The sequence below is a fragment of the Cyclopterus lumpus genome, chromosome 13 (genome assembly GCF_009769545.1).
Source record: "Cyclopterus lumpus isolate fCycLum1 chromosome 13, fCycLum1.pri, whole genome shotgun sequence".
In the NCBI taxonomy this organism is placed as follows: Eukaryota; Metazoa; Chordata; class Actinopteri; order Perciformes; family Cyclopteridae; genus Cyclopterus; species Cyclopterus lumpus.
Window position 1 is genome coordinate 4,821,033 of NC_046978.1, and position 26,794 is coordinate 4,847,826.

The 26,794-nt window shown below is 41.2% G+C and overlaps 3 protein-coding genes across 5 annotated transcripts in view; 1 reads left to right on the forward strand and 2 right to left on the reverse strand.

Annotated features, from left to right (window-relative positions):
- The window catches only part of arhgap35a (Rho GTPase activating protein 35a), a 54,492-nt gene extending 47,112 nt beyond the window's left edge, over window positions 1-7,380 (reverse strand). The window contains 1 exon segment of the mRNA XM_034548207.1: window positions 6,646-7,380. The gene's annotated coding sequence lies outside the window, so the exon portion shown is untranslated.
- A 2,711-nt stretch (window positions 7,381-10,091) lies between these two features.
- Window positions 10,092-16,081, forward strand: ap2s1 (adaptor related protein complex 2 subunit sigma 1). Its single transcript, XM_034548211.1, has 5 exons — window positions 10,092-10,250; window positions 10,803-10,952; window positions 11,459-11,572; window positions 13,622-13,681; window positions 14,433-16,081. Exons 1-5 carry the CDS (start codon window positions 10,248-10,250, stop codon window positions 14,532-14,534), a joined length of 429 nt encoding a protein of 142 aa, XP_034404102.1. The 5' UTR covers window positions 10,092-10,247; the 3' UTR covers window positions 14,535-16,081.
- Window positions 16,082-17,226: 1,145 nt separating this feature from the next.
- rab4b (RAB4B, member RAS oncogene family) lies at window positions 17,227-26,215 on the reverse strand. 3 transcript variants are annotated; one of them, XM_034548208.1, is made up of 9 exons: window positions 25,994-26,215; window positions 25,704-25,809; window positions 22,744-22,824; window positions 21,375-21,489; window positions 21,057-21,119; window positions 19,680-19,834; window positions 19,424-19,519; window positions 19,152-19,328; window positions 17,227-19,026 (listed from the first exon to the last, which is right to left on the reverse strand). In XM_034548208.1, exons 2-8 carry the CDS (start codon window positions 25,762-25,764, stop codon window positions 19,213-19,215), a joined length of 687 nt encoding a protein of 228 aa, XP_034404099.1. In that variant the 5' UTR covers window positions 25,765-25,809; window positions 25,994-26,215; the 3' UTR covers window positions 17,227-19,026; window positions 19,152-19,212. The 3 variants fall into 3 exon arrangements, with proteins under 3 accessions (XP_034404099.1, XP_034404100.1, XP_034404101.1); XM_034548209.1 differs by having other exon boundaries at window positions 25,989-26,215; XM_034548210.1 differs by lacking the exon at window positions 25,704-25,809 and having other exon boundaries at window positions 25,994-26,214.
- Between the last annotated feature and the right edge of the window lie 579 nt (window positions 26,216-26,794).

Here is a 26,794-nt window from a genome sequence, read left to right on the forward strand (position 1 = left end):
TCAGAGCTAAATCCATTTACAATCCTCCAAAATGGCAACTGGATATATATCTTTCTGGCATTCATAGCAGCCTTTTCAAATTGCCTTTATAAATGCAAGCATTCAAGTTGAGTCATCACTAAGATTATTTATTTAGCACAAACAAATGTGCTGTTTGCCCAACAACAGTAACAATCAGAGCAACAAGGTCAAAACCAGGCCAACAGCAAATGGCACACTGGAGGAAATTATTAGTCTTTCTTTCATACAGATGGCCCAATGAGCACCACATTAAAAGACAGCCAACAAGAGAAGGAAACCAGAGAGGGAGTTGAAACAGAACGACAAAGCTCCCATCCTAAGCTAGCGCAGTACCATTTGGCTCAGGCTGCTTTGGGTGTGCCTCCTCTATCGGTAGAATCCATCTTGCCCTCTGACGCCGCGTCGCTCTCCGTTTTATAGCCATTTTCCCAGCCGTGAGACAATAGTATGGACATCATTAGCTAAGTGGTGGCTGGATGACAGGCAATGGCGCTGCAATCGATAACGGCAGGCCAAGCCATCCGCAGACGGAGCAGTGCTTACTCATCATCCCCAGCTTATGCCAGAAACTGGGACACGGCCAGATAAGGGATGTGGAGGTGTCGAGGGCTCACTGCCTGTGATAACGAATGGATATACAGCCACCATATCTTCTCACCTTAAAGAGAATATGACGTCCACTGTCACACAGCTGTATAATGTCCAGAACCACTCTGACAGTTATGAGGGTGAGGAGGGGTCAGCCAGTGTTAGTCACACTATGCAGGCATTGCAGTATACATACTTTAATTCAGACCGGGGTGCTTAATAAGTTCCAATGCAAATTTCCAAACTTTTTTTCTCTCCAAAAGTTGAGTTGCCTCAACCATGAATACTGAACAATAACAGCCACGTAATGATTTGGAAATGTTAAAATGCCTGGAGGCAAGCTCCAAGATAGGAATACCTAATCACAACATTGGAAAACATACCCTGTGTCCAAATACAAGGGGTTTGTGTGTCCTTTTGTGTGGGAGAGAGGCTGTGTGTCCACAGTCACTGGGGAGATGCCACAGGCCACCACACTGGTGGCCAGATCCCCCTGAAGTGGCATCTGAGATTAACATCTAGTGACACGGTGGTGCCCTCCCTGTGTCCTCAACCACAGCTGACGAGCATTGCACTGAGCTCAAGGACAGAACATCCGAGGCGATGGAGGGAGCCATGGGAACAGAAATAAACAGCAACGGAAATATTCTGTGAATTGTGAAAAAGACACAAGTAAAAGAAGCAGAGAGGCAACAATAGAGCTTCGGGGGAGTTTGAGAAAAGTAAGAAAAACGTGGGGTTCGAGTGAGGTATTTTCAAAGGCTTCTGGTTGTTTGGGTCAACAGGCAACATTTCCCTCCCGACTGTACTCTACTTCTGTCCCTCTCTTTTCATCTCCGATGTTTATCAATCTGTGATTAAACCTGCCAACATTAATTAGAACACCTCTCTGCCTTCCACTCTCCACCTCTCTTTTCTTGCATGCTGCAGGTGTACAAAGACACTTCCAATAAAGTTGTCAGGGCCGAAACAGCATGTACAGTAAGAGACATTATGCAAAGACAACATGGCGGGGTGACACAGAAACTAAACACCATGTTCCTGCCTTGTCAAAATGCTTTACCCATGTTACAAAAGCAGTTATGTATTAACATGGCATACATCTAAACCCAAAAGGAGTTACAACTCACAGTAGATGCACTATATGTAAGTATCGCCACAACTTCACTCCATGGCTCTGCACAGTATGTAAACTACGAAACACTAATATCATTCGGATGCAATCTTTTACAAGACACATAATCTCAATTGTGGTAAATGTGTACAAATAAAATAAATTAAAAAAGCAACTAGCTGTAGTTAGTCACACAACCTATTTGTTTCAATTACAATGTTTACAGAACAGTTAGAGGAGAGCTGAGGGTGAATGTGTTTTTCACTCTCTCACTTGTAATATTACACCTAAAAGGAGCAGCTTACGAGTGCAGCCAGTCTTTCGTAGATAACAGCACACATCAGAGTGTCTCAGTCACACTGAAGTTGCTGTTACAGGAGCCTTACCGGATGAAATTAATCCGACTGCTGATACATGATGATGTAAGGATGTACTCCAGCACTTAATAAAATGAATGCATAAGGCGTCCTATTGGAAAGTTTCACAGTGGGTAATCAGAGAGATGTAACATCATACGCAATATATTAAATAGAGCACTGCACCTGTCTACATTTGAAAAGGAGAGGAACGGATAGACATGTATTAAGCGCTAAGCACCATTATTGCTTGACTGCTGAGCTTCCTACTGAACCAACAAGTTGTATGAGAATACAACTACTGCAACTTCTCCTGCAGCTATTAAACCACAGGTGTGCCACCTGCCACCATTCGGCATGGCATTAAGCTATTTTTGTGATTTGTCTATTACTCAGAATTTATTAAAAAAACCTCACCTTTGAAATGACGCCCTCCTCGTCTCCTCCACCCCCATCTACTTCTCCTGAACCCACCCAGGAAACACCAGCGGCGCCAACAGGGAGAATCTCCACCGAAAAAGTCAAACAATGACGCACAGGGACTTCTCATGACTCCAGCCCAATTTAGGCAATGAAGCCTGGAGCCTTGCGAGTGACATGAGGGAAGGTCAGCATGACAGGTTAAGACAGAAATTAAAACCAAGTGTTGGGTTAGGGCGAGAAATGCGTGAGCGTTTATATTTGTGTCCACAGACTAAAACATGCTCAAAGTGATCCTTTAATACCTGTGTAGGTGGATTTCAGGGCCATCTCTCTTGGTTTCTGAGAAGTTTCCAGTGTACAGCCTTTCAACATTTTAAGTAAAGCCAGCGTAAACACTGACTCACTCAAAAACAATCAGAGGCTATTCTACCCTGAACACTATTGAATTTAAGGTGGGACATCAGCCGTCCAACCTATTGAACTCATTTCATTGGCAGTGACTCAATCATAACATTTTAACTACAGACATGCCGAGTCATGGAATTCAGCTGTGGCCAATTGGCAAGCAGCAGGGTTACTTATGGCTGTCATTGATTGGTTAATCCCTGAGCAGAAAGCTGAAAGGGCACATACCAGGATCACAGCCTGAAGCAGAAGCTGGCCGTTCGTGTTTTACTTTACTTTCTCATGCTTGTAGCTTTTTTTCTCCTCCAACTGACTACCTGCTTTGTTGTGTCACTCTCTTCCTGTTCCTAGTTTATCCCCTCATGTTCCCCCTCTACAGCGCTTCCAAATTACCATAGCCCATTAGCCTTGCCCCTCTGTTGTGTAATTGTATCTGGAATAGCAAAGCAGGGCCGCTCACGTCCAGAGGTCACCATTCCTCTGAGGCTTACATCCTGGTCCTTCATCTCCATGGCCACCGTGATTCCAAACAGTGTCTTTTTTTTTCCCCCTCAGGAAGAAACATGATGGCAATATGGCCACCATTCAAACGATTAATCATATCTACAGCCCATGATTCCCACTAGTATTAACCATTAATAATGCATTTTCATTGGATAAGCAATATCATAATACAGTGGGCTTGGGATAGAGAGTAAATGCAATCTTTATTAGCCATTGATTCAATAAAAATGACTAAAAATGACTTGATGTTCTTATCATTTTGTTCCATTACATAAAAACAAGGTGCAACCACCATTGCTGATTGGGACTCAGTTCCCTCATACATAATTCGACCATTCAGGATATGGATTTAAAGTAGCTCTAAAACAGAATAGGGGCACATGACAGAGGCCTTTATATCAAGCTGGCCCCATCTGCAAATCTGTAATGAGCATGGGAGCTGGACCAGTGGGGAGAGAAGAGAACCTCAGTTCAACTGACGCGGGCGCACTTTCTAATGGAAATTCAGATACAATCATCCCAGAATGCACTTCTCTCTGCCTAATAATCGGCCACTAGAACAAGGCCGCCATTGAGAGGAGAGTGACTGTAATCTGGTCCACCAAACTCCAAAACTGCCTGCTATAATTAGCTCTTTTCTCCATCAAACACCGGATTACACTGACTCGTAAGCAAACCTCTCCTGCGATACAAAAAAAGATACGAGATTTAGTGAACGGCACATTTTCAGATGAGCAGGGACATTTTCAATCCCTGGCATACGGAATCACTCTGCGTTGACAAGTATGCTAGCTGTGAAATTGAAAGAGTGAGAGGCCACTGGAACGGCACAGTGTTTTATGCAGAGAAACAAAGCCTGGGTTGACATGGAAATAATATTGTATGGTTCCAGTTTTCAAATTGAGTGACATTAAAATCAAAATAACCCACAGCTGGGTTTACTGATTTTTCACTTAAGGGTTCAAGTACTCTCTGACTGCCTTTATCATTTAATTTATGTGTAGAGAAGTGAGGACTATCTTATACTTTATTTAAAAGGATTAGATATCCCTCCACTGTTTCTGCTTACCTTGTTTTTCTGTTTATCTGTCCACATAAAACAGGACAGAATCTCACTACCAGTGCCCTCATCAAAGGATATATCCACATCTCTGGCCTACATCCTGACGAACAAAGCCTGGCCTCCTCTAATCCCAGGAACATGTTCTAGCCCAGGGACTAACAAACAGATCTGCAGCCCAGAGGCAGGCAGGCAGGGGTGAGTGGGTATGCTGGTAGCTAGCCGGCTGCCTTGGCAAATGGCACGGCTATTAGGGGAGGAAGAGGCTTCCTGGAGAGGTGTGACTGCACTGCATAGGGCCCAATCAAGCAGAGAACAGAAGTGCTGACAGCTGCTAATGCATTTACCTGAGAGCAAGGAGACTGTCTTGCCAAGGAAAGTGTGTGTACTTGTGTTCTTTTTTTTCTTTTTTCTTTTAGATTTGTTCAAGTGACAAAAAATTGTAAATGACAAAAAAGAAGATTAAAATAAATAAATAGATGAATTAAGAAAATGAAAACAATAGGGGGTCAACAATCGCTCTTTACACTATGTAGGACCATTCTTTTCTGGTCACTTAATCCACTTTTCCCAGTGCTGCTCATGGGTCCCTGATTTTAACCTTAGAAAATGAGTCATTTTTTCCATATTGTGTACTTGTGTTTACTTCCTCCATGGCATGGTTGTCCCAATAAGATTGATTAAGATGAAAGATCAAAAAGCACCCAGTCAAAGAACAGCCGGCAAATGCAGGGACATGAGTCAACTTATTTACTTGGTAAGGAGGTAAGATCCACATCAAAAATCCATTAGGAAAGGACAGTTCCTGTTTTGAGAATGTCCCCTCTATCTGGCAGTGACACAGCAGTACAGGCCACAGCCCTCGTTGTGTTAAGGCCATATCACAAACCCACAGACATTCCCACTTATCTCTTTCTGTGAAGTCTTTCACAGTCAATCTTAAATCAATATCCCAGAGGCAGGTAGAAAGACCACTTCAAAATGAAGTACTGAAGTCCAGTGGAAGGACTCTGAGAAAAAGGGAGGGGCTGGCAGGGCAATGACCACTTTGCAGTGGCAGTGAAATTAGGCCGCAACACACCGGTGACAAATTCTGTCGCTAAAATAAATTAATGGGAGTGTTAATTGTTATCATTAGGTCAATCTCATCAGTCTGCCTGAACCTTGTCTTAGAATGTCAGCGGGTCGACAAGCAGCATCCAGACAGTCAAGTTAGATATCCACACATGAGATATAGATATAGGTGTTTTGTAAATCCTGTCTTTTGTCACTTATGTCACAGGTAGTTAAACGGGAGCAGAGCAATTACCTTCCAGCAGGGCGTATGCACATTATCTAACTGTCACCAGGAAGCACTGTGCATGCAGCTTGGATGTTTGCAAAGTTAGTGAGGCATTTAACAAAAGAGAAAAATAATCACTCAAACATTACTCATCTGCTACAAATAATTAAATCAGATCACGTTTTTTTATTTATTTCTATTTTACAAGTAATTATATATATATATATATATATATATATATATATATCTCATGATCTAAAACTGATGAGGACCATGGTTTGTGGCCACTATTTTGCTTAAACATGACAAATAGGCAGCTGCATTAAACAACTTCACAAAACCTCATTCTAAAATCAGCATTTGATCAGAACATTAATAAAACACACAAAGAGATGCAGCATCCAACTGTTGTTTGTCAGCCAACACAAAGCCCCTCTTCCCCCTCTGCCAATTGAAAATCCGTATTGCTCCTTATATTCAAGGCGGACCGGGGAGTTTCTCCAGGCCTGACAGGACCAATGCATTCCAGGTGGTGTTGTACAAACAATTGTAATATTTGGACAAGATCCATTTGTTTAATGACCTCCTTTCTCCTCTGTGAACTTCCCCATTTCAAACATGCACGGGGCAAATGTAGCCTCCATTAGAACAGGTCTTATTGGTGTCCACGCATGCATCGCCATTAGAATAATCATTACTATTAAGCCTCCAGCCTCCGGGGGGGGGGGGCGCGCGCTGGGGTTGACTCCCAGGTTCTTGTTATTCGCAGCACTTCGCATAAACCCACGCTGCAATGTAGGGAGGACGTCGACGCCTGACAATATGGTTTCAAATGGTCCATTCCCGTGTATTATGTGGTGCAAAAGCAGAGTGTCTCGTGTGGTCTACATACCATAGCATTCCTCCCTCTCTCCAGCTCTCGTCCGCTCCTTTCTTTCTGTCGCTGCTCCTCCGCTCACCGCCGGGCGAAAGACTTTAAAAAACAGATTAAAACACTTCCTACCAGCACTGACATCGATTATTTTCCGCCTTTTAAATTAACAGGCTATGTGTCCATTGCTTCCTCTCTCTCTCTCTATCTTTCTCTCCCTCTCTCTCTCTCTCTCCCCCCCCCCCATTAAGTGCTCGTTTTCATCAGGCTGAAGTTTTCAGAAACGAGATGCGTATCTCTCTCCCTGTCTTTTGGAGAGGAGAGGAGGGGAGGGGGGGGAAAAAAAAAAGAGAGAAAAAAAAACTAAATGCTCGTCAGGAAAAGAAGAAAAAAAAATGCTGTTCAAACTCCGGTCTTTTCCTCGCGGCTGGAAACGAGGAGGAACGGGGGAGGTGGTGTAAAAGCGCTGTTTCGGCGTGTTTTTGTCCCCTTCTTGATTCAACCACCACGTTGTTTTCACCAATTATTATTTCCTTTGTTGTGTCAAAAATAAAGAATCCGTATGAAACGCGATTAAAAGCCCTGTCTTCCTTTACCAAAGCGACACTTTGAGCGGACAACAGATCGTCCGAAACCGGTGTAGTCTCCTTTCTAATCGTAAGCCCCTTACAGGCTAGATGTGTGACGGTGTGTATAAGTCTATTTTATTTTCCAGCTTCACAATAATGGCGGACCTTCTCCCGAATCCAGCATCTGCCCTCCTATTCACGAGAAAGAGAGAGAGAGAGAGAGAGAGTCTCGCCCAGCGGTTCGTGGACACAACTACAACACACGCGCACTCTGTTTATGAAGAGATTTAAACGTGACTATTACATATTTTTGTTTCACTTATAAATATGTTTAAACACGTCATATACATAACACAAATCGCATTGGCCAAAAAGCCAGAACATGTCTCTCTGATTGAGTTTTTATTAGTATTTATTTGTTGGGAGTTTTATGTAAACATGTATTGTTTGTGTAACTATCAGTGGACAAATCCACTAAAAACATACAGAAATATCTGTAATAATGACAAATACACCAAAACTTTGTTTAAAGAATATGAAGGTTACTGCGACTACAATGTTAAGCTATACATCTACATGAGTGTTTCCATGTTACTTTGTACTTCAATCCATTCCATTTCATTTTAAGAAATAATGCATTGTTATTTGTAGTACTTAAATTTGTATTATTTTATTAATGTTGAAACAAACAACATAAAGTACATTGTTGAATGTGAAGGCATCACAATAACTTTCTTTATATGGCGCCTAATAATTTATAAAAGGTAAAGATGGGGGAGGAAACCCTGCGGCCATTTTCATTTCCCACTCATCTATATTATCAACTTTGTTCATCTTGTGATCATTTGTCAGTCTTAATGCCAGCCATTCTATCTCATCGATCATAACATTGGATGCACTGTTGTAGATCAAAGTGGCCAGCAGTGTATACAACAGCCTGACATATTCTGTATTGAGTACATTTACTCTTGCTACTTTAAGCACATGGTGGTACTAAAGCAACAGAGGACTTTTACTTGTAATGGGATATTTTTACATAACAGTATTACTTCTATAGTCTCCACTGACGATTACACACAATGTTTGAAGATTTTATCTTGGGCCTACATTAATATTCCCACTTTCACACAAATAAAAACTTCAAATTGGATGTGCAGCATCACTGCTATCAGACTATTATTCTGTTTTCCAGCGTGTTCTACTGCAACAGTTTACGATCTGCAGGAAAACAGAACATCTTGGCATCATGATTGTAATTAATTGACTTTATTTCGGGCCCATTTGCCCTCTGTCTGTCTCTATATGTGGCATGCGATAAACTGCTGACCTGTACAGGGTGAACCCCGCCTTCGCCCAATGTCAGCTGGGATCGACTCCAGCGACCCTAAATAGGATAAGCGGTTTGGATAATGCAATGTAATGGAAAGATAGAGGATAGTTATGAGTGAAACACTGCATCATTGAAGCCATACAGACATCATGTCAGAAGCTTGTCATCAAAGTATCAATATCCCACCTCCTGGGCAGTTGAACAGCAAAACCAAAACATAAAAACATATTCTTTTTAAAAGTATATAGATGTCAGATTTTTCCTTCATAAGTTGTCAAATTATAATGCATAAAGTGCACTATGTGGGCTTTGACAGTTTGAAATGTGAACCAACATTAAATACACAGTCAGTCAGGGTTCAAGGTGCACTACCCATCTTTTGATGGGTCCACACACTTCTGTCCAATCACATTAGTCACTGTGTCCTCAGTCATATTTGCATGACCCCAATCACATAGAGCAAGATTAGAAGCGGTCAAAGTTTCTGTTGAATTATCTGCCGTAGTTTTACATCCCTCTCTCCTACCACTGTTTTTTCCACTTGGACTTGAACCTATCATACAACTTGCTCATTTAGCAATTAAATTATGAAACAAAAGGTTATTTGTGCGATTCAGTTTTCATGTGAAGGTAACAGCATGTGTGTTGTGCTTTTATTACAATAGACGCACCAGAATGAAAATACAGCTGAGGAAAAACTATGTTTATCGTTAACTCACTGGTTGGTTTTTCCTTTCAATTGATATTGTTTCTCTCTCAACCCTCTTTGTATTTGCAGCTGAAATATGTATGGGTCCCAAGAGCAAGCACATTCCTCCACTCACAGTTGTGCAATCCCTGACAATCACATTTCCCCCATCCCCCTCTGACCCCCTAAACACCCTGAATGCTCAGAGAGGCAAGCTGTCCAAGCTGTCTGGACAATGTTCTGCAGTGAATGGCTGCCCACCCAGACAAGTAAAAAAACTCTGAGATCTGACACTGCAGAAAACAACCTTCGGAGGAGGAATTATATACTGGTATTGCAACTTTTTCATTCTATAAAGTGTGTATGAAAGTTTTTTCTGAGGTGCAGTGTGTCACAAATGCGTACACATAATCACACACACACACACACACACACGCACACACACGCACACACACGCACACACACGCACACACACGCGTACACACTCAAACAATATTATGAGAAAATGGCTAAAATACTATTTATAAACGTCAGTGTGGTAAAAACGAAATCTGTTACATATGGGAAATGTCTAGCTGGACAATAGTATTGAGTATTGTAATTTTAAAGTAACGTTAGTGATCATACTGTTTGAGAGATGTTGAGTGTCACATTACATGTTTTATAATGTCTTTTATTCTTACCTATATTCACAGTTTGTTTAAATTCGCATAAGAAACTACATATCAAGATTGTTCTACGATAGAAAATAATAGATCTTCTCATGTGATCCAAAGCGCGACTCAGCTGAAGACTCTCCAGAGGGACCCTGGTTCTTGGAGTGCCATATGTCGTCCCGGCGGCTCTAAATGTCGCGACTTAAACTACGTCCCCCACCATGCAACGCAACTTAGTGCGGCTTCTCACTTCCTGTTAGCTCGGGAAAGATAGCGGACGAGCGGTCGAAGAAATTACTGATGTATTTATGAAAAAATCCTCCCAAAGTTGTTCAGGAACGTGCTATTCTGGAGCCTCTCAGGTCCATATTTAGGAGAAAATGGTAAATATGTCGCATGTGAACAGTTGTTGTCCTCGTAATGGTCGCGTTTTACCGCTAGCTTGTTCGCTGGATAACCTCTTCATTCAGTCAGTAGCAAACGCTAGCCAGCTAGTTGGTGAGCTAACTTACCTGAGCAGGCTGAAGCCACAGATCGGAACTCACGACGTTTGATCACCGACTAGCTACACAAATAGATCGCCGGCAATCATTTTGATTTTGTCTAAGGTCTTGCACAATCTTGTTGTTAACACAATGGGTGTGGTTTAGCTACTGCAAGCTTACACGTTAGCTAAAGCTATTGCTACCAGTTTTAACATGGCTACAGTTGAATACATAATGAGAGAAATACAACTAACTTGTTAAATCATAAAATGTAGCTATTGCTAAATTGTATTAACGTCGTTAAGTCATTTACAAAGTAACACTAACGTTAGATAGTCGTGTCTTATCTATTTCAAATCATCTAACGTTAGACATCTAGGACAAGTAACGTTTGACTTTTTCTGTTGTAATCTCATTTTGTCTCTCTTATTTTCTCATTTCATCGCATAGATCCGCTTCATCCTCATCCAGAACCGAGCAGGGAAGACACGACTGGCCAAATGGTACATGCAGTTTGATGATGATGAGAAACAGAAGTTGATCGAGGAAGTGCATGCTGTGGTGACTGTCAGAGATGCCAAGCACACCAACTTTGTGGAGGTATGGGATCAGTCAGTATCAAATGCATAGTTGTATGATTATGTTTTTTTCTATGTTCTGTCGCATTCCTCAATATGTTGCTCAAAAAGGACTAAATATTTCTAAATACTAATGAGGACCGCAGTATAATGAGTGTAACCACACTGTCGTTAAAAGTTACTGTCATGGCTACTTCACAGTAAAATTATTGGGTCACTCATTTTCCACTAGCTACTTAAACAAATCTGAAGCCATGGTTCTACATTTCTAAACTATTAAGAACAAGAACCATTTCTACCAATTGATGACACAAAATACATAAATGTCAAAAAAATGTCAAAACATAACAAAAATCCTTGTCTGCTGACCAGTTTTATTATGCATTTTGTTCCAAGGTAATAAGAAATATACTGAATGTGTTTTACTTGAACGCTGGGAAGCTTACCTCCAAGTAAAGCTGCTGCTGTTGTCATAATACGAGAGACAAAGTTGTTAATAGGTGTTATCTTCGTTTTTTGTTCTCACAGTTCAGGAACTTCAAGATCATTTACCGGCGTTATGCTGGTCTATACTTCTGTATTTGTGTGGATGTGACTGATAACAACTTGGCATACCTCGAGGGGATCCACAACTTCGTAGAGGTAACTGACATACACAACACATGATGATTTACTTCTCATGGTCTGATTGTTTTGAGGAATGTCCGTTAATGATTTCCTTCAAAGATTCCCTCTACTGTCTTGCAGCTGCTTACTATCAAACCTGCATTCTTTGGGAAGTATGGATTGCAGTCAAATGGCATTTAGTGCAATTTAATATTTAAATCACTGTGAAATATATAGCACATACAGTTTTGTTCTCAACAAAATATGGATCATCAGATTGTTGCAAGGACACTTTAACCATCTATTTCAGTACAAATTGGTGGAATCAAGTTCCTTTTGCATTCTTAAGTCCAGGGTGTATCCTTATTGACTTTTATCAGTGTTAGATGATGCTGAGTCAAGTGATGCTGGAAAAAAGCCTCCAGCAATAAAATAACAAATTGATCACCAATTACAAACTGAGTCTAATAGCAACTGGCTGCACATATATTTCACAAACACTGAAATGGCTGTGGCCATGATACAGTATTTAAAAAAAAAAAAAAACCTTGGAAGTTTCCTAACAATTATTGTGCAGCTACTGTATGGCCTCCTTTAGCACAGTTGCATCCTGTCATTGCTCGGGTTGGCCCATAAAGTGCTACTGCAGTATAAACAACAAATTAAATGCCATTTCTGTATCGTCTGCTACTCATCAGGGCAGATGTTGCTTGACAGCAGATCTACAAATAATTAAATCAGAATAATTTTTTTCATTTCTATTTTACAAGTAGTAGATATAATATATATATTATATTATATTATTTTTATTTTTTAAAATAGAACGCCCATAGTCAGCTAATTATTGTATTTTGATGATTTTATTTTAATCAACGACATAATCATTGTAATTCATTTTGTTTGTTTTAAAACCTGGTGATTAAGTGGATCTTATTCTGTCACTTTGCTTAATTTATTGGTTAACAGCCTCTTCCTTTTCTAATAATGTGACATTTTATATATCGAATAAATATCCACTGAAATAGTGCGCTTACGGTAGGATCGGCTGTTTGTTTTTGGCTTAGTCAAATAGTAGACCATTTGTATTCAGAGCCCTCAGGAGTGAAGGTCATTTGCTGTAATGTTTGACTGTGAAGAAATGCATTCAGAAAAGCACAGCGCAGTCTTCAGCTTGTTGTTGCACATGACCCCATGCCCAAGGAGAAAGAAGCTCACGACGGGACTTAATGGTGCTTGTATCAACATTTAATTTAGCAAATTCATAACAAGGGGTCAGTAAATCTGCCATAGTAAATTACTCTACATTCATGCTTAAAATGGAGTAATTTTACGTCCGGAAACAAGATGGGATGATCACCACATAGATAGTTGTAGTGGAAATTGGCTTATTGCATGGATGTAAAGTGGATTCTGCTGCTACCACAGCATCAACATAATCTGCAGTAATGCATCACATTAAATTAGCTGTATTTAACATGAACATTAATAAAGCAGCAACCAACTAATAGCTATGTAAAGATCTGGTGGAGTAATGTCGCCCTGAGCCGAGAATAAAGATGCTCTCCCTCTTTGTGTGTAGTTGTCCCAGCTTTTCCTCGCTTTGTTCACATAGCCGGTCCGGCCGCATGTTTTTAGTGCATGTGAGTGACCCCCGCTGGTTAACTCATGGCCGCCGCGCTGCACAGCTCATATGGTGGTTACAGCTGATAACGCCGTCCCGAGACAACCGCAACGTCGCAGTTCTAATACTAACATACTATTTTATCATGCCAGAAAAAAAACTACTTTGTAAGAGCAAGGGCAAAAGTATGCGATTTGGAGTGCAGCTCCACTCTCTGGTTCCCCCTCAGGTAAACACTGTTAGATCTGTCTGCACTCTGTTAGCACCGTTAGCTGTGAGCCACAACATGGCTCGACTTCGCCGTGTTGAGAGGCAATCAAAATGCTCCCAATCTTGTAACTTGCACCCTACAATCAACATGCACTACTACGTCTTCTCACAGCAGACTATTATGTTTTCCCTTGGCCGCTGTCTGATTGAAACTAAAAGTTTGCATTTTTTACTGTTCTTCTCTTTCCTGTCAGGTGCTGAATGAGTATTTCCACAACGTGTGTGAATTGGACCTTGTGTTCAACTTCTACAAGGTAAGGACATCGCAAGATTATTTTTGCTTTGTGAGATTTCAACCAACTTTATAATTGCCTTGATTAGAGAGAAGGTGCAGGTTAATACAAACGGCAGATGAGAAAATGTTTCAAAATTATATAATATTCACAACTCAAGTACTCATCCTGTGAGATTAATCTAAATCATTCTAGTGGGGGATATATATTTTTCACAGAGAGAAATACTAGGCAACAAACTCCTCTAAACTGCTTCCCAACTGCTGTTAGTGCTCTTACTAATCACTTAAGGTGTCTGCACATCCACCCACATGCAGTACTTAAACCAAGCACCGCCCACGTTTGACATGTTACACCCAGAAATAAGAGAAATCAACATTTATGGAAAGTATAGTTCTAATTTCCTCCACTGATGCACAGCGGCTCAGAGGACAAAACTATTCCACAAGCTCTCTTCTCTGAGTTGTGAAGGACTGATTCATCTCTGTCATCCGGCAGTTATTTCTTCATTTTGAGGACACAGAGGTGGAGTTAAGTAATGATGACCACAGGATGATTTATGGTCATTGTCTCTGACAATTTTCCAGGAAACTCAAACCTTTCAAGGGACAAAGATAATAGCACTTGGGCTTCAGGTCCAACAACGCTCCTTGTGGTTTGTGGGATTTGTACTCCTGTTTGAATCCTACCTGAGTCCTCTCATTTTCTGCCATCCGTCACAATGTTGGGCCATGTCCGCCCTCTAATGCACTTTCTTTGTCTCCGCTTTAAGGTGTACACGGTGGTGGACGAGATGTTCCTGGCTGGAGAGATCAGGGAGACTAGTCAGACCAAGGTCCTCAAGCAGCTCCTCATGCTCCAGTCGCTTGAGTAGAAAACAGACAACCGCGCTTCCTACCTGCCCATTAATCTGCTGCCCTGGTCCCTAACCGCTCCTCTTGCTCATTCCAGTCCCTCTGGAAACTATTTTCAGACTTCACTCTTAAGTAAACTTCAGGAATTGTTTTAAGAAATAGAAATGCACAATATTGTGTACATATGGATATATGATAGGGAGCTTCAGTTAACCTGTTTGTTATGGCAGTCTATATGTTGCAATATTCTGTATTTGTTATACTTCTGAATTCTCCCAGTATTTAAAGGCTCTACATTTCAAAATGTTAACTTGTTGACATTTCATATACTGCCTAAGTTAGAACCAATGTAATATTCAGTTCACTTTCTCAAAGCCAGGGGCCGCAGAAATGAGTCATTTCATAAAGTAACCAATTAGTCTTTGCATTTATCTCTGTACCGTGTGGAAACACTGATGTAGATTCACCAGTGTGACACTGCTCTCCCCTGTCCTCCTCCTGTCCTCCCTCCATTTGCCGCAACTTTACATTTAATGGCACTACAGTAACTAACAAGCACCATGTATGAAGAGTGACTGCCTGCAACAGCCTTTTCTATAAATCCATGCAAAGAAAGACCTTGCCAGTGTTATTAGACTTGTCACGCCTTTTTTGCTCATTTTGTCTTTTTTTTTTTCTGTCATCTGGATCACAGTACACGTAAACTATAACTAGAAAGCCCTCTAGAGCAATTGACCCATCACAGCAAGTTCATAATTGAATGGAGTGTACTTAGGATGAGTGCCATTTTAACGCTGTGTTATGGCAACCTGTGGCAACATCCTCATGGCTGATGATGATGATGAACCGTGCTGGTTCTGGAGGCTCAGATGGCGGCGCTCTGGATGTTGTAATTGTTTTCATTGCATATCAAATGATCGAGATGATTTGATGCAACATATTACATTAAATGGTGCTTGTTGGTCACACAACACACATAGACGGGTAAAAAAAAAAAACCTGGACGTACATTTTACACAAAGCAGTACTGTGGAGTTAGCGTTGTATGGTGTGTACATGCAGTGTATCTTGTGTATGTTGAATATTGTGAAATTAACACATGCATTCCAGAAAGAGTGGTCCTTGCTCACTGTATGGTCTGAGGAGTATTTATTTGTGTAGGATCCATAAACTCTGTTGCCATTGCATACAATAATTTGGCTTTTAAATTCCTCCTACAAGCCTCATGAACTTTGACAAATGAATCCACTTTTATTCAATTCACTTTGCTGGACTTTAATGTTTATACTATTACTTGACATACTCTAATTTGACAATATCCTGTCACAAAGGTGGTTTCAAATGTTACTGTTGTTGAACTTTTGTATTCTTTTTTAAAAAAAAATTATGATTAGGCAATTGTGAAATATGTACTGCTTCCCTTTTGTCCACCTGTGTGAGTTTGTTGATGGAAGATGTGTGTTTGTATGTATTACTGTCTCCAATTGAACTACCCACATCAATACGTCCCATTATATGTAAATAATCTAATAAATAGATGAAGTGATACATACATATCAACTGTCAATTGCTTATAGTTGATGATTGATCTTTTTGAAAAGGGCATTTCATTATATTGATATTTTCACATCCTGACAACATGACAAGCCTGTCATGTTAAATAGGTAGAGGACGTCCTAACAAATATGGTAATAAATATCCGTGAACTGCTTTTAACAGGACCATGAATAAAACGTGCAATAGGCAAAGTACATGAACTGGAGATTTCTCTATCCAATACTTTAGCACCATCTAGTGGTTAAACATCAGCTCTTCCACAGTAAATTATGCAATTTGGTTAGGTCATCTTGACAGCCTGTCCAGGATCAATAAATCAGTCAATATATCCACTTCAGCTACATTAAACCACTCTAGCCGTTACTCCATCGACCCGAGAACATAAATCCAGACAATTGGACACCGAGAGCATTTACTCTTCATCTTATGAGTCCTCTGACATCCTAACCTCACCCTGCAGAATGAAAGAGGATGAAAATGAATCACATTCATGGACGTTATTGTTACATTTCAGGGTCTGCTAAGTCAGCTGCCTGAAAAGCCGATTTGTCATAAGCTATTGCTCAAAGCAGAGTTTTAAAAAGTTAGTTTGACACCAACAGGACTCTGCAGTCACTTAGAGACGAGACACATATATAGACATAACATCCAGGAGACGGGTCAAAGGGAATAACTGAAAAAACAAGCTTTACTGGGAATTGCATTCATTACAATCAATGAGCAACACTCAGTCTCAATAGACACATCTTATTTACAGCAGAGGTTGAAATGTACAGTAATTTTGGGTTGATTATTTAACATTAGTTACTAAGCAATAACTGTGTTGGATTGTTTTGATCAGATGATTGAATCTAGACAGGAAGTGAGAAAATTACGCTTATATGGCTATTTTGAAGAACATCGATAAATACATAGATGGATGAAAACAGACTGGTTCAACAGCACTCAACCATTCACACGTCTTGATAACCGATTATAAATGACAACTTGTGGATAAGAGTGATCTGAATGGCTGCTGGCAGCAGGAAGTGAACGTCCTCTCCTCGCTACCGTCAGCAGCGGGCAATAAACAAACAACCTAAGACAGCAGTCCTGCCTTGAAACAAGGACATTAAATTAAGGATCTCAGTTGTTATTGAGTAAGAAATGATAACATACAATTAAAATCTTTATTACAGTATACTGTTCAAGTAAAATGAAATGTACAATTTTATAGTTGCCGCATATAAACAAAACATCAAAACATTCAAAAGTGCACTTGCAGAAGGCGACAAACTATCACAATGCCAGTGCTTTATGGAGAGAAAAAAAATCGTTGACCATCTGTCTGTTGATATCCTTTACTATCCATCTCATGTTCACACAACTAAGGTCTTTTCCCCTTCAGTGTGCTGGCTCACTTGAGCATGGGAGGACATATGCTCACACTTGTGAAGACATGTGAAATCAGATTGGCAGGCCTTTTGTTTTGACCTCCTCTCGGCCGGGTCAGTACGCCCCGCTCTCAGTGGTTCAGACAGCAGCGGAGCCTGTGACTCCACAGCGGGGCAGGATGTGTTTACGTTGTTAACTCGCAACCTCTTTCTCCTCCGCCAGCACCGCAAACCATGTCGTCAGTGCTGCATCGAAAAGGAAACCACGTTACAGTGGAAACTCCCCGTGTCTCTCCGGGGCGAGACGGGCTATGTTCTAAGGACAAAGCATCTGGGTTGACTCGGAAAGCTCAATGACAGTCTGGAGCAGAGCTGCGTCTTTGCTTGACAAAGAAGTGAAAACTACTTGGAAGAATAACAACAACATTCATCGAGGCGCACTTACAACCTTGCCTGATATCAGTGGCAAGCCTCTTTGAGAACTGAGTGGGAGGACGTTTCCCGAACATGGCACAGAGGCAAAACCAGCGGTGGTTTCCTGTGACGCCCGTGGCGCAGAATGTAAATTAAAAGGGAGGTCAACACACACACACACACAAAAAAAAAGGAAAACCAGCCCAGCATGAGCAGTCAAATACATTTTTCACTTTTGCAAATAATGATGAAACTTTGAATCTGATTATGCAAATGTGCGGACTTTGGGAACTTTGGAGTAAAATAAAGAGATACATCTCTGTTTTGTGCTTGTCTATGTGGATGTAGAATGGCGTGACTGGACTATTCCCTCAGACAGTTTAGAGACATTGTGATGAGGAATAACACTTTGTTATAATAGTGCATTGTAATGGAAACCAATTAGTCAAATGCCTTAACGCAACACATTTTAGAGTGTAAAAGAACTGGGCTCTACATTTGGGCCTGAATGATTTAAAATAAATCTGAACTACGCATTAACTCACCAATCAGCTGAAATTGAAGAAACTGTGACAAAGATTTACATTGCGTCTGGTTTTCAATATATTCTAGATGAATACTTAACCAAAATGTGAACAGGTCGACTTCATTTGACCTATACAAATTGTTAATCGCTTCGTCACCATCAATGTAGGAATTTATGTAAAGTACAGCCAACTCAAATAAAGGATAATAAAAAAACAAACAAGTGCCTTTATGAATACTACAATTCAAAAGCGATGACCAAACTTGGCTTGAATCCTATTTAGATCGGTTGAACAATGAATACGCATACAATAGATTACCAATAATAATTTACAAACAATGACGTGCAAACGTAGAAAGCATGTCGGTGATAGTAAAACCAAAATGAAAGCACGGAGATAAAACAACAGTAGGGGAGCCCATACACACAACCCGTGACTCTGCTTGGTCTGGTAAGTCACTGAGACTAAGCTATGATCCCAGCGTCTTCACACTGAGGAGTTTCCCTGCCCAGACACAGGGGCAAAGTACCAGAGGTCAGAGGTCCGGGGTTGCAGTGATCTCCATGACCACTCATCCAGGTGATCCAAGGTGTGTGAGACTGCAGAGAGAAGCGGCCCCGCACACCAAAAAACACCTGGGGCTGCAGAAGGGAAAGGAGACGAGAACGTGATCACTGATTAATACGGAGACAAGTGAAAAATGAGAGAGAGGCAAAATGTCTTATTTAAAAATCCAACCAGGTTGAGTTGATGACCTGCCACTGACCTGTAGGGGGCGTCCTGTCTGTTTGGGCCTGTGGGCGGAGGTGAGGGTGGGGCCCCGATCCCTAGCAATTACACTGCTGCTTATTCTGTGTGGTGGTGCCTCTTGGCTGTCGCAGCTGCCTCAATGAAGCATCTCCATACTGGATACCTGAACCCATCCTCTCCGGGTCCAACTCTCCTTTGATGACGACAGACCGGTACAGAGTAAGACATAAGGCAGACAGGCAACAGGCAACAGGCTACATGCTAAGTAGGGATGAATGAGCAGCGTACCTGAATCTATCTTGCTGAGGATGGTGCGAGCGCACTTCAGGAAACCCTCCTCGACATTCTCTCCTGTCAGAGCACTGGTCTCCAGGAACATGAGCTCTACGGAGATAAGAGCAAACGATTCAAGCCAGGAGGAACATAAGACGGGGTGGGGTGGCACAAATGATGAAAACAATCACACAAAACAATACAGTTAAAAGGTGAATAAGAGGAGACAGAGACTAGAAAGGTAAGATAATGTGGATTTAACATGAGTTACCGTTCTCCTGAGCAAAGCGCGACGCTTCCAGGAAAGTCACTTCTCTGTCTGCATCCAGGTCTTTCTTGTTGCCGCACAGAATAATAACTATGTTGGGGCTCGCCAGAGTCCGTGCATCTGTCAGCCAGTTGGTTAGGGCATTGTATGTCTCCCGACTGTAAGACAGGACAGACGGACACATAGTACGACACAACGGCTAGTTTATTGTTTTGTGGAGGATTGTCCTGAACAAAAAATATTTTCCCTGTCTGCATAACCTCAAGGGTCCAAGTCACATGCAAATGTTTTATTTATATATACATATACATACATACATACATACATACATACATATACACATACAGACACCAGGGTCTGTTGCCTGTTTGCCTTTAGTCTTACTCTGTAACGGTCTGTCGTTTTTAATGATTATTTTGTCATTTAATAAAAATGTCCTGCACCGGCAGGAAAATGTAATTAATGTGCTTGTGTTGTTTGTTCTCCCCCTCATAGTTTTTCATGTTTGGTTGGTGGTTAACAGGGAGATATTCTAATGTGTGTACATGACTAATAAAGACAAAATGCTATTCAGAGCCAGTTGCAGAGTAACAGTAACAAAAATGCCCTCTAAAACTAGTTTGTCTCCTTCTTCATCTCACTGGATTAGATTATTCTGATATGCAGGAAAGATGGTCATGGACCCTTTTTTGGGTTGAAGCCACCGGTCACCATGGGGACAGGACCCTGGTGTCCATAGTAACATGAGGCCAGTGGGTTAGCAGAAGGGTGTTGGTCAGCAGAATGATATTGAACAGCTGCTTTCACATACAGCCAAAGAATGATGTCACTCCTCATCCACATGCAGACACAATCTGATTCCCATGTGTCCATGTGTCTCTCTGCATTACTGCACTCACTCAATCTTGATTTCATAACCCCTCTATCGTGTCACAAAGCTTATGGAAAACAGGCCTGTATGTGTGTGTGTCCTGGTATTCATATGTCACTGTGTGGGTACATAGTCGTTAAATTGCACAATTTCTTGAGGTGGTATGGACACACTACAAATGTTGTTGACACCGTGACAGACTGAAAAACACAATACAGGCAATTGAAATACTATTTACAGTTAAGCTTCATGGGTCAGTTAATTCAAGTTCAGGTCCAATATTAAAATATAATTGCTGTGAATGCCTCCCTACAATGTTGCTTCATGTTTGTAGTTTTTTAATGATTATTTTGTGATTTGATAAAAATGTCCTGCACCTGCAGGAAAATGTAATTAATGTGCTTGTGTCTGTATCCCATAATATGGACTAAATGTATTATAAATGTTCATTCTGATACACAAATATGTGGTACAATACATTTGGACAGTAAGATTGGCCATTGTTTTACCTGGTAATATCATAAACGAGGAGCGCTCCAGCTGCTCCTCTGTAGTAGCTGCGTGTAACAGAACTGTGGAGAGAATGCAGAAAATAATAGATTCAATATAAATATCAGCTGGTGAAATCTGGCTGAGGAAGGTGAATGAGAAACAATCCCTTGCTTTTCACTGCTCAGAGACAGTGGAATCTCCACATGCCACTACAGGTAACTGTTAGATGGATGTTGGCCAAACACAGCACGTGTGTTATCCAGCATGTTCGCGTTATCCTTGTAGTTCTAAAATAAATTGCTAAACCCTGAGCAGAAGATATTGTAGGACGTTACCGGAATCGCTCCTGCCCAGCAGTGTCCCAGATCTGCAGTTTGACTGTCTTTCCACCAACATTGACAACTCTGGATCCAAACTCCACGCCGATGGTGTGGTTGGAGTCCTGTTTAACTGCAACAGACAGGAAAGAGAGTGAAAAATAAGGGACGTGGGGTTATTATAGAGCAGAACAACAACTTCAGCACAGTTCTTGTCGCGATGCCATTATGCATTTATTTCCCTGACAAATTAATGTGCTGTTTAGAGATAAGATATTACTTTATTCATCCCCAGGGGGAAGTTTTGTGAAGCAGCAGCAAACATGTTTACATATATAAAATAAAATAAAATAAAATAAAATAGCAGTGCAGGACATATTACATTTAAGAATGTCAATAATAAAAGGAGCCATAGTGGAGACAACTCTTACATCTAAACAATAATATATTGGTGTGCGTGTTTAAAAGACCTAAGCTGTTATCTTCAAACAGCTCACATCCTCATTAGAGGCAAGAAGGAGTCTAGATGCAATAACACCCGTCAACCTGCACTCCCTCCCCCTCCCCCTCCCCCTCCCCAGTGACAGCACAGAGTCCTACATGTCTTGATTCAAATTAATACAAGCGTTTGTGTCAGAGACACAAGGTTTAATTATGAGACATACTTGGTACTTACTGGCTTGTTGCTTACTAGCTTACTTATCAACACTGTCAGAGTTCAGAAGTTCAATGGATAGTTTAAATGTTTTGTTATAACTGGATCACTGACTTACATGTTTATTATGGACACTTTTGAACAGCTCTGCATTAAATACTGACTCTGTGAAGCTTATGATGTTCACTTTAGTTGACACTGTGAGCGATAGAAATGTAGATTCAACTCAACTATAAATAATAAAAAAACATCAAAATATCGAAAGGTGTATGAGTACGTAGTAATATGATTATAATAGAAGTTAAAATTCAAATAAAGTGCATCCATGTCAGAGTTAACGAGATGGGAATCAGATATTCAAACAAACAAAAATTAAGCATTTACTTTTAATTGGAAAATGTAGTAATGTCCTGTCTTGTTAGTCCCCTACGTCAGAGAACGATGTGTGAGGCTGTTAGGAATCTGGATAGACGCACATTCCTCTCGTCATTTTGTTTTGACTGCACATGGAAGTCAATGAATAACTTCTTTAAGAAGGAACTTGCTTACTTGAAAAGCAAGTGAGTGTAACCTCACAGCAGAGTGAACGGGTATATGTGGTGTGTGTGTGTGGCATGAAACAACTCATTTAAAATCAACAACACTGATTGTGACCATGTCAATTTCTGTGTACGTGCAATAGAATAAGGATGTATGATGTGATTTAGAGGCTTTAATGGAGGTAAAACTTACACTTGCTCTCAATGAATTGGTGGAGGAGGCAGGATTTCCCCGTCCCAGCGCTGCCAATCACCAGGAACTTAAACAGGAAGTCTGCAAGCAGAGGAAAGGAGTGGGAGATCAATGCAACATCAATGTCAGGGGAGAATCTGAACCTGCTACTCTTCACACTTCCATCCCGAGATTTACTCTTAATCCCATTGAGCTTTAACTTGCACCGTATCCAACAACCCCAAATTAGCCTTCTAATCACAAAGCCCTGCATGTAATCAGTATAACCTGCTACTTATGATTCTTATTGAATATGCTTGATTGTCTGAGGTGGAAAATTGACTGTTTGAAGAAGCACCAGCACTTATAATAACGCATGTCATTAGAGAAAAGTCAACGCTTTAATTAATGAATGTGGCTTATGTTAGCTGACTTGTGCAGTGATTGTATGACCACAACCAGCTGGCTGTATAGAGTGTTGTGGTTGTTGTGGACCCAAGAGCCCAAATGACTCCGGCCTCTGACATTCGAGGCCTTCTACACAGTACAGCCTTTGTGTGCTGTGACCAAAGATAGTGGCGGCCAGGGGGCACTTGCGTGGGCTGTGCTCCAGTTCCAACTGGAAATGAAACAGTGTGGCGATATAGAGGAAATTAAAAGTGTGTGTATGTGAGAGCACCACAACCGAGTCTGTGTTTGTGTGTAATGCATAGGGGGGTAGTAAACGTATGACAGGAAATCCGAGAGCGATGGCGTGTTCCTCAGACTGTAAGAGCAAATAACCATCGCAAACTGCACATTTCCTCCTGAGAGCCTGCCTCAGTTTTTTTTTAAAAGAGTGTGCAACTTTGGCTTAAGCACAGGCTCTAAAAAGGCAGAAGTGCTGGCCTGGCAAATGATTAGTGACTACTGTTGAGGTTACCAGCAAGGTGAACATCCTGAGAGTGTTCAGCTCCACCCAAGGTCAACAGAAATAGTAGTTTAGAAAAAAAACTGAGGCGCAGATGAGGTTGATCTTCAGTTCCTGTGTGGGATTTAAACTCGTGCTCTCAGAGCCACCAGCATCAATCAGCAGCCAGTCCAGTTTATGGCCACCTTTGTTTGTTGAAGCGGGTGTTTTCTCAAGCAACACAAGCTAGAGGTCAAATATTCACGGGAACAGAACTGCTAAAGCAAAGCAAGGAGCCGACAAGCATTTACAGTTTTCTTCTGCAACAGCAGTCAGCGACAACAGAACCAAACGCTAACAGCTCGGTTTTAAAAGCTTGCCTCAGCTTTTTCCCCAGACATCGCATATTCCCATGCGAGATCTGCATACAACAATCAAGCTGTCAATATGTCAAAGCATTTTGGAGAGAGGAATGCAGCACTGCCCTCTCAACAGCAGCCTTTCAGGCTATTGTATTCTTTACACGTCAATATTAAACAGCCCATGAGGGAACAGAATAACTATGTTATCTGCTTTCAGTTACACTGTGACAACACTTAACACACAGAGGCCCAGATCTACCTGAGGACTGATGTGCACAAAGTGCACAGGGAATTTGCACTTGGAGTTACTACATACCATATTTTCCTTACTACACACGACAGAAGGGAAATATGTAAACTGTAGAGATTAGATTACATTTCATAAGTAACAAAATATGAAGTAAAAAAGCAATATGTAACAAAGGCCAACATCGATGATGAGCAATACACGTGTGTGTGCGTGTGTGTTTTTTGGTAAAAATACAGGATGGACATTTGTTTCACTATTTTCTGATATTTTAGAAATTAAGCCATTAATTAAAAGGAGTTTTGATGAAAATGAATGCTCATTAGATGCAGCACCAGTACCGATTCATATTTTGCAGACATGGAGCAATATGGACTATAGAAATAGGTGAGCCCAGATGTCCATTAAGAACAAAATTGTTGGTATATTTTGCTTTTTAAAAGTAGTATCCATCTAATTCAGAATATTATATTTGAAAACTGACAGATCATACTATGTTCTTATACAAATCCCATTATGTAGCTATACACGATAAACTAGTGAAAGAGTGCCATACAGAACAAAAACTAAATTAAATAAAACATATAATAAATTCCTCAGGGCCCATCAAACCTGCCCAAGTACCTACTGTATTTGAATTGCTTTTTGCCAGTTCCAATACTGGCCCTCCAGGAGAGGAGAGCACAGAAATCAATAAGCTATCACAGCTACCATTAGTGCTCGCACTTCTACCTAAATGCTGCCTGCCGGGATAACGTTTCATACAAGGGATAAGGAGACAGGGTACATGTAGAAACAGATGTACAGTGTGTGTGTGTGCGTGTGTCAACAACATTAGAGGATGCCATTTCAATTACACTGGGTCAACAGAGTCATTTCTACTGTGTTACTGACAATATCAGGTCGTTTTGTTGAATGAATTCATGCAGAATAATCATAACTTTCTGTCAGTAGTGCTGGCGGTCTGTCGTAATGTCTTCTTGCATTAACCTGTAATGTAGACTGCCTGAAGAAGTGCAGTTACTTGTATTCAGGATGTGGTAGAGAACAGTGTCACATAACAGCTGCTGCTCTACAGGTAACCGACTGCCATAGCTATATAACTTCCTCTTAGGCCTTGTAGCTTGAGGCTACCTCTTAAATTAAATACACACACACACACACACACACACACACACACACACACACACACACACACACACACACACACACACACACACACACACACACACACACACACACACACACACACACACACACACACAGACACACACACACACACACACACACACACACACACACACACACACACACACACACACACACACACACACACACACACACACACACACACACACACACACACACACACACACACACACACACACACACACACACACACACACACACACACACACACACACACACACACACACACACACACACACACACACACACACACACAAGTTTGTCCAACTTTTACCTGGGAAACGTATCACCATCTGTTCGCTCGTGCCGTTTAAGGAAGCGAGGCACTCCGCCATCGAAGGACCGAGGTGTCATTCACGCGAACCCCTCCTAACTAGTTTCTTTGAATGAAATATCAGCGGCAAACGTTAACCATCACTATCAAACCCCACAGACATGGCAAAGTGGCAGCCAGCAGCTAACACAAGCCAACCCCAGAGCTAGCTAACACACTGCTCCCATCACACGGAGCAGTGTGTACATAACGTCAACGGCGAGCAAGCGTTAAGCCCGAGCCTACCTTACCGTATGTCTCAGACATGTTGACCCTCGCTGTCCGGAGGCTTCAATCGGGGTCTCGTTTTAATGTTCTCTCGGTATCGTGACAACTGCACCCGCTGGCTTCACACCTCTTCAGGGGTGTTTATCTACGACGCTAGAGGTTTCCTTGATCCTTTCCGAGCGTCTTCTTTGCTAAGACCACAAACAAACGCGGCAGCGTGGTGCGTCATTCGTCGTCTGGTGTTGCCTTCGCGTGTCGTCGGCCGTGTAGGAATTGTTGAGTGTTAGAAAATAAGTTTTGTTTGCTTTTGGTATAACAGAAATCAGATTAATTGTGGTTCGCACGTGTCTCATACCGCCGATGCCCCCAGTAGATTAGATATAATAGAAAATAAGATCAGATTTATAATTCAATTCGTACTCAGGTTCTTTAGTGTGTGAAGTGTGTTTACGTTCATTTAAAATGAAAGAAACGGATATTGAAAGGCTAGTGTATCAAATGTAGTTCTGTCTTTAATTAATTTAAATTAGCTACAAGTGCTGTTAAGAAAATGCTTACTTAGAGAACTGGAAGGTAGCATTAAATTGTATCGCCAGTCTCCCCACCTTCACCTAATTACCGTCATTGCTCAAAATTAATCCAAGCAGTCTGTATTCAGAATGATTTAATTTGGGTATTTATGTTAGAGCCTAAATGTAAGCAGGATGTATTCTGTCGTCCTGCAGTTATATGTCTGTGGATGCAAAAGCAAGCCACAAGGTGGCAGGCTAAGATAAAGGGACTGCCTGGTTAGATACTGAAGCCTCAACATGACATGACACGAC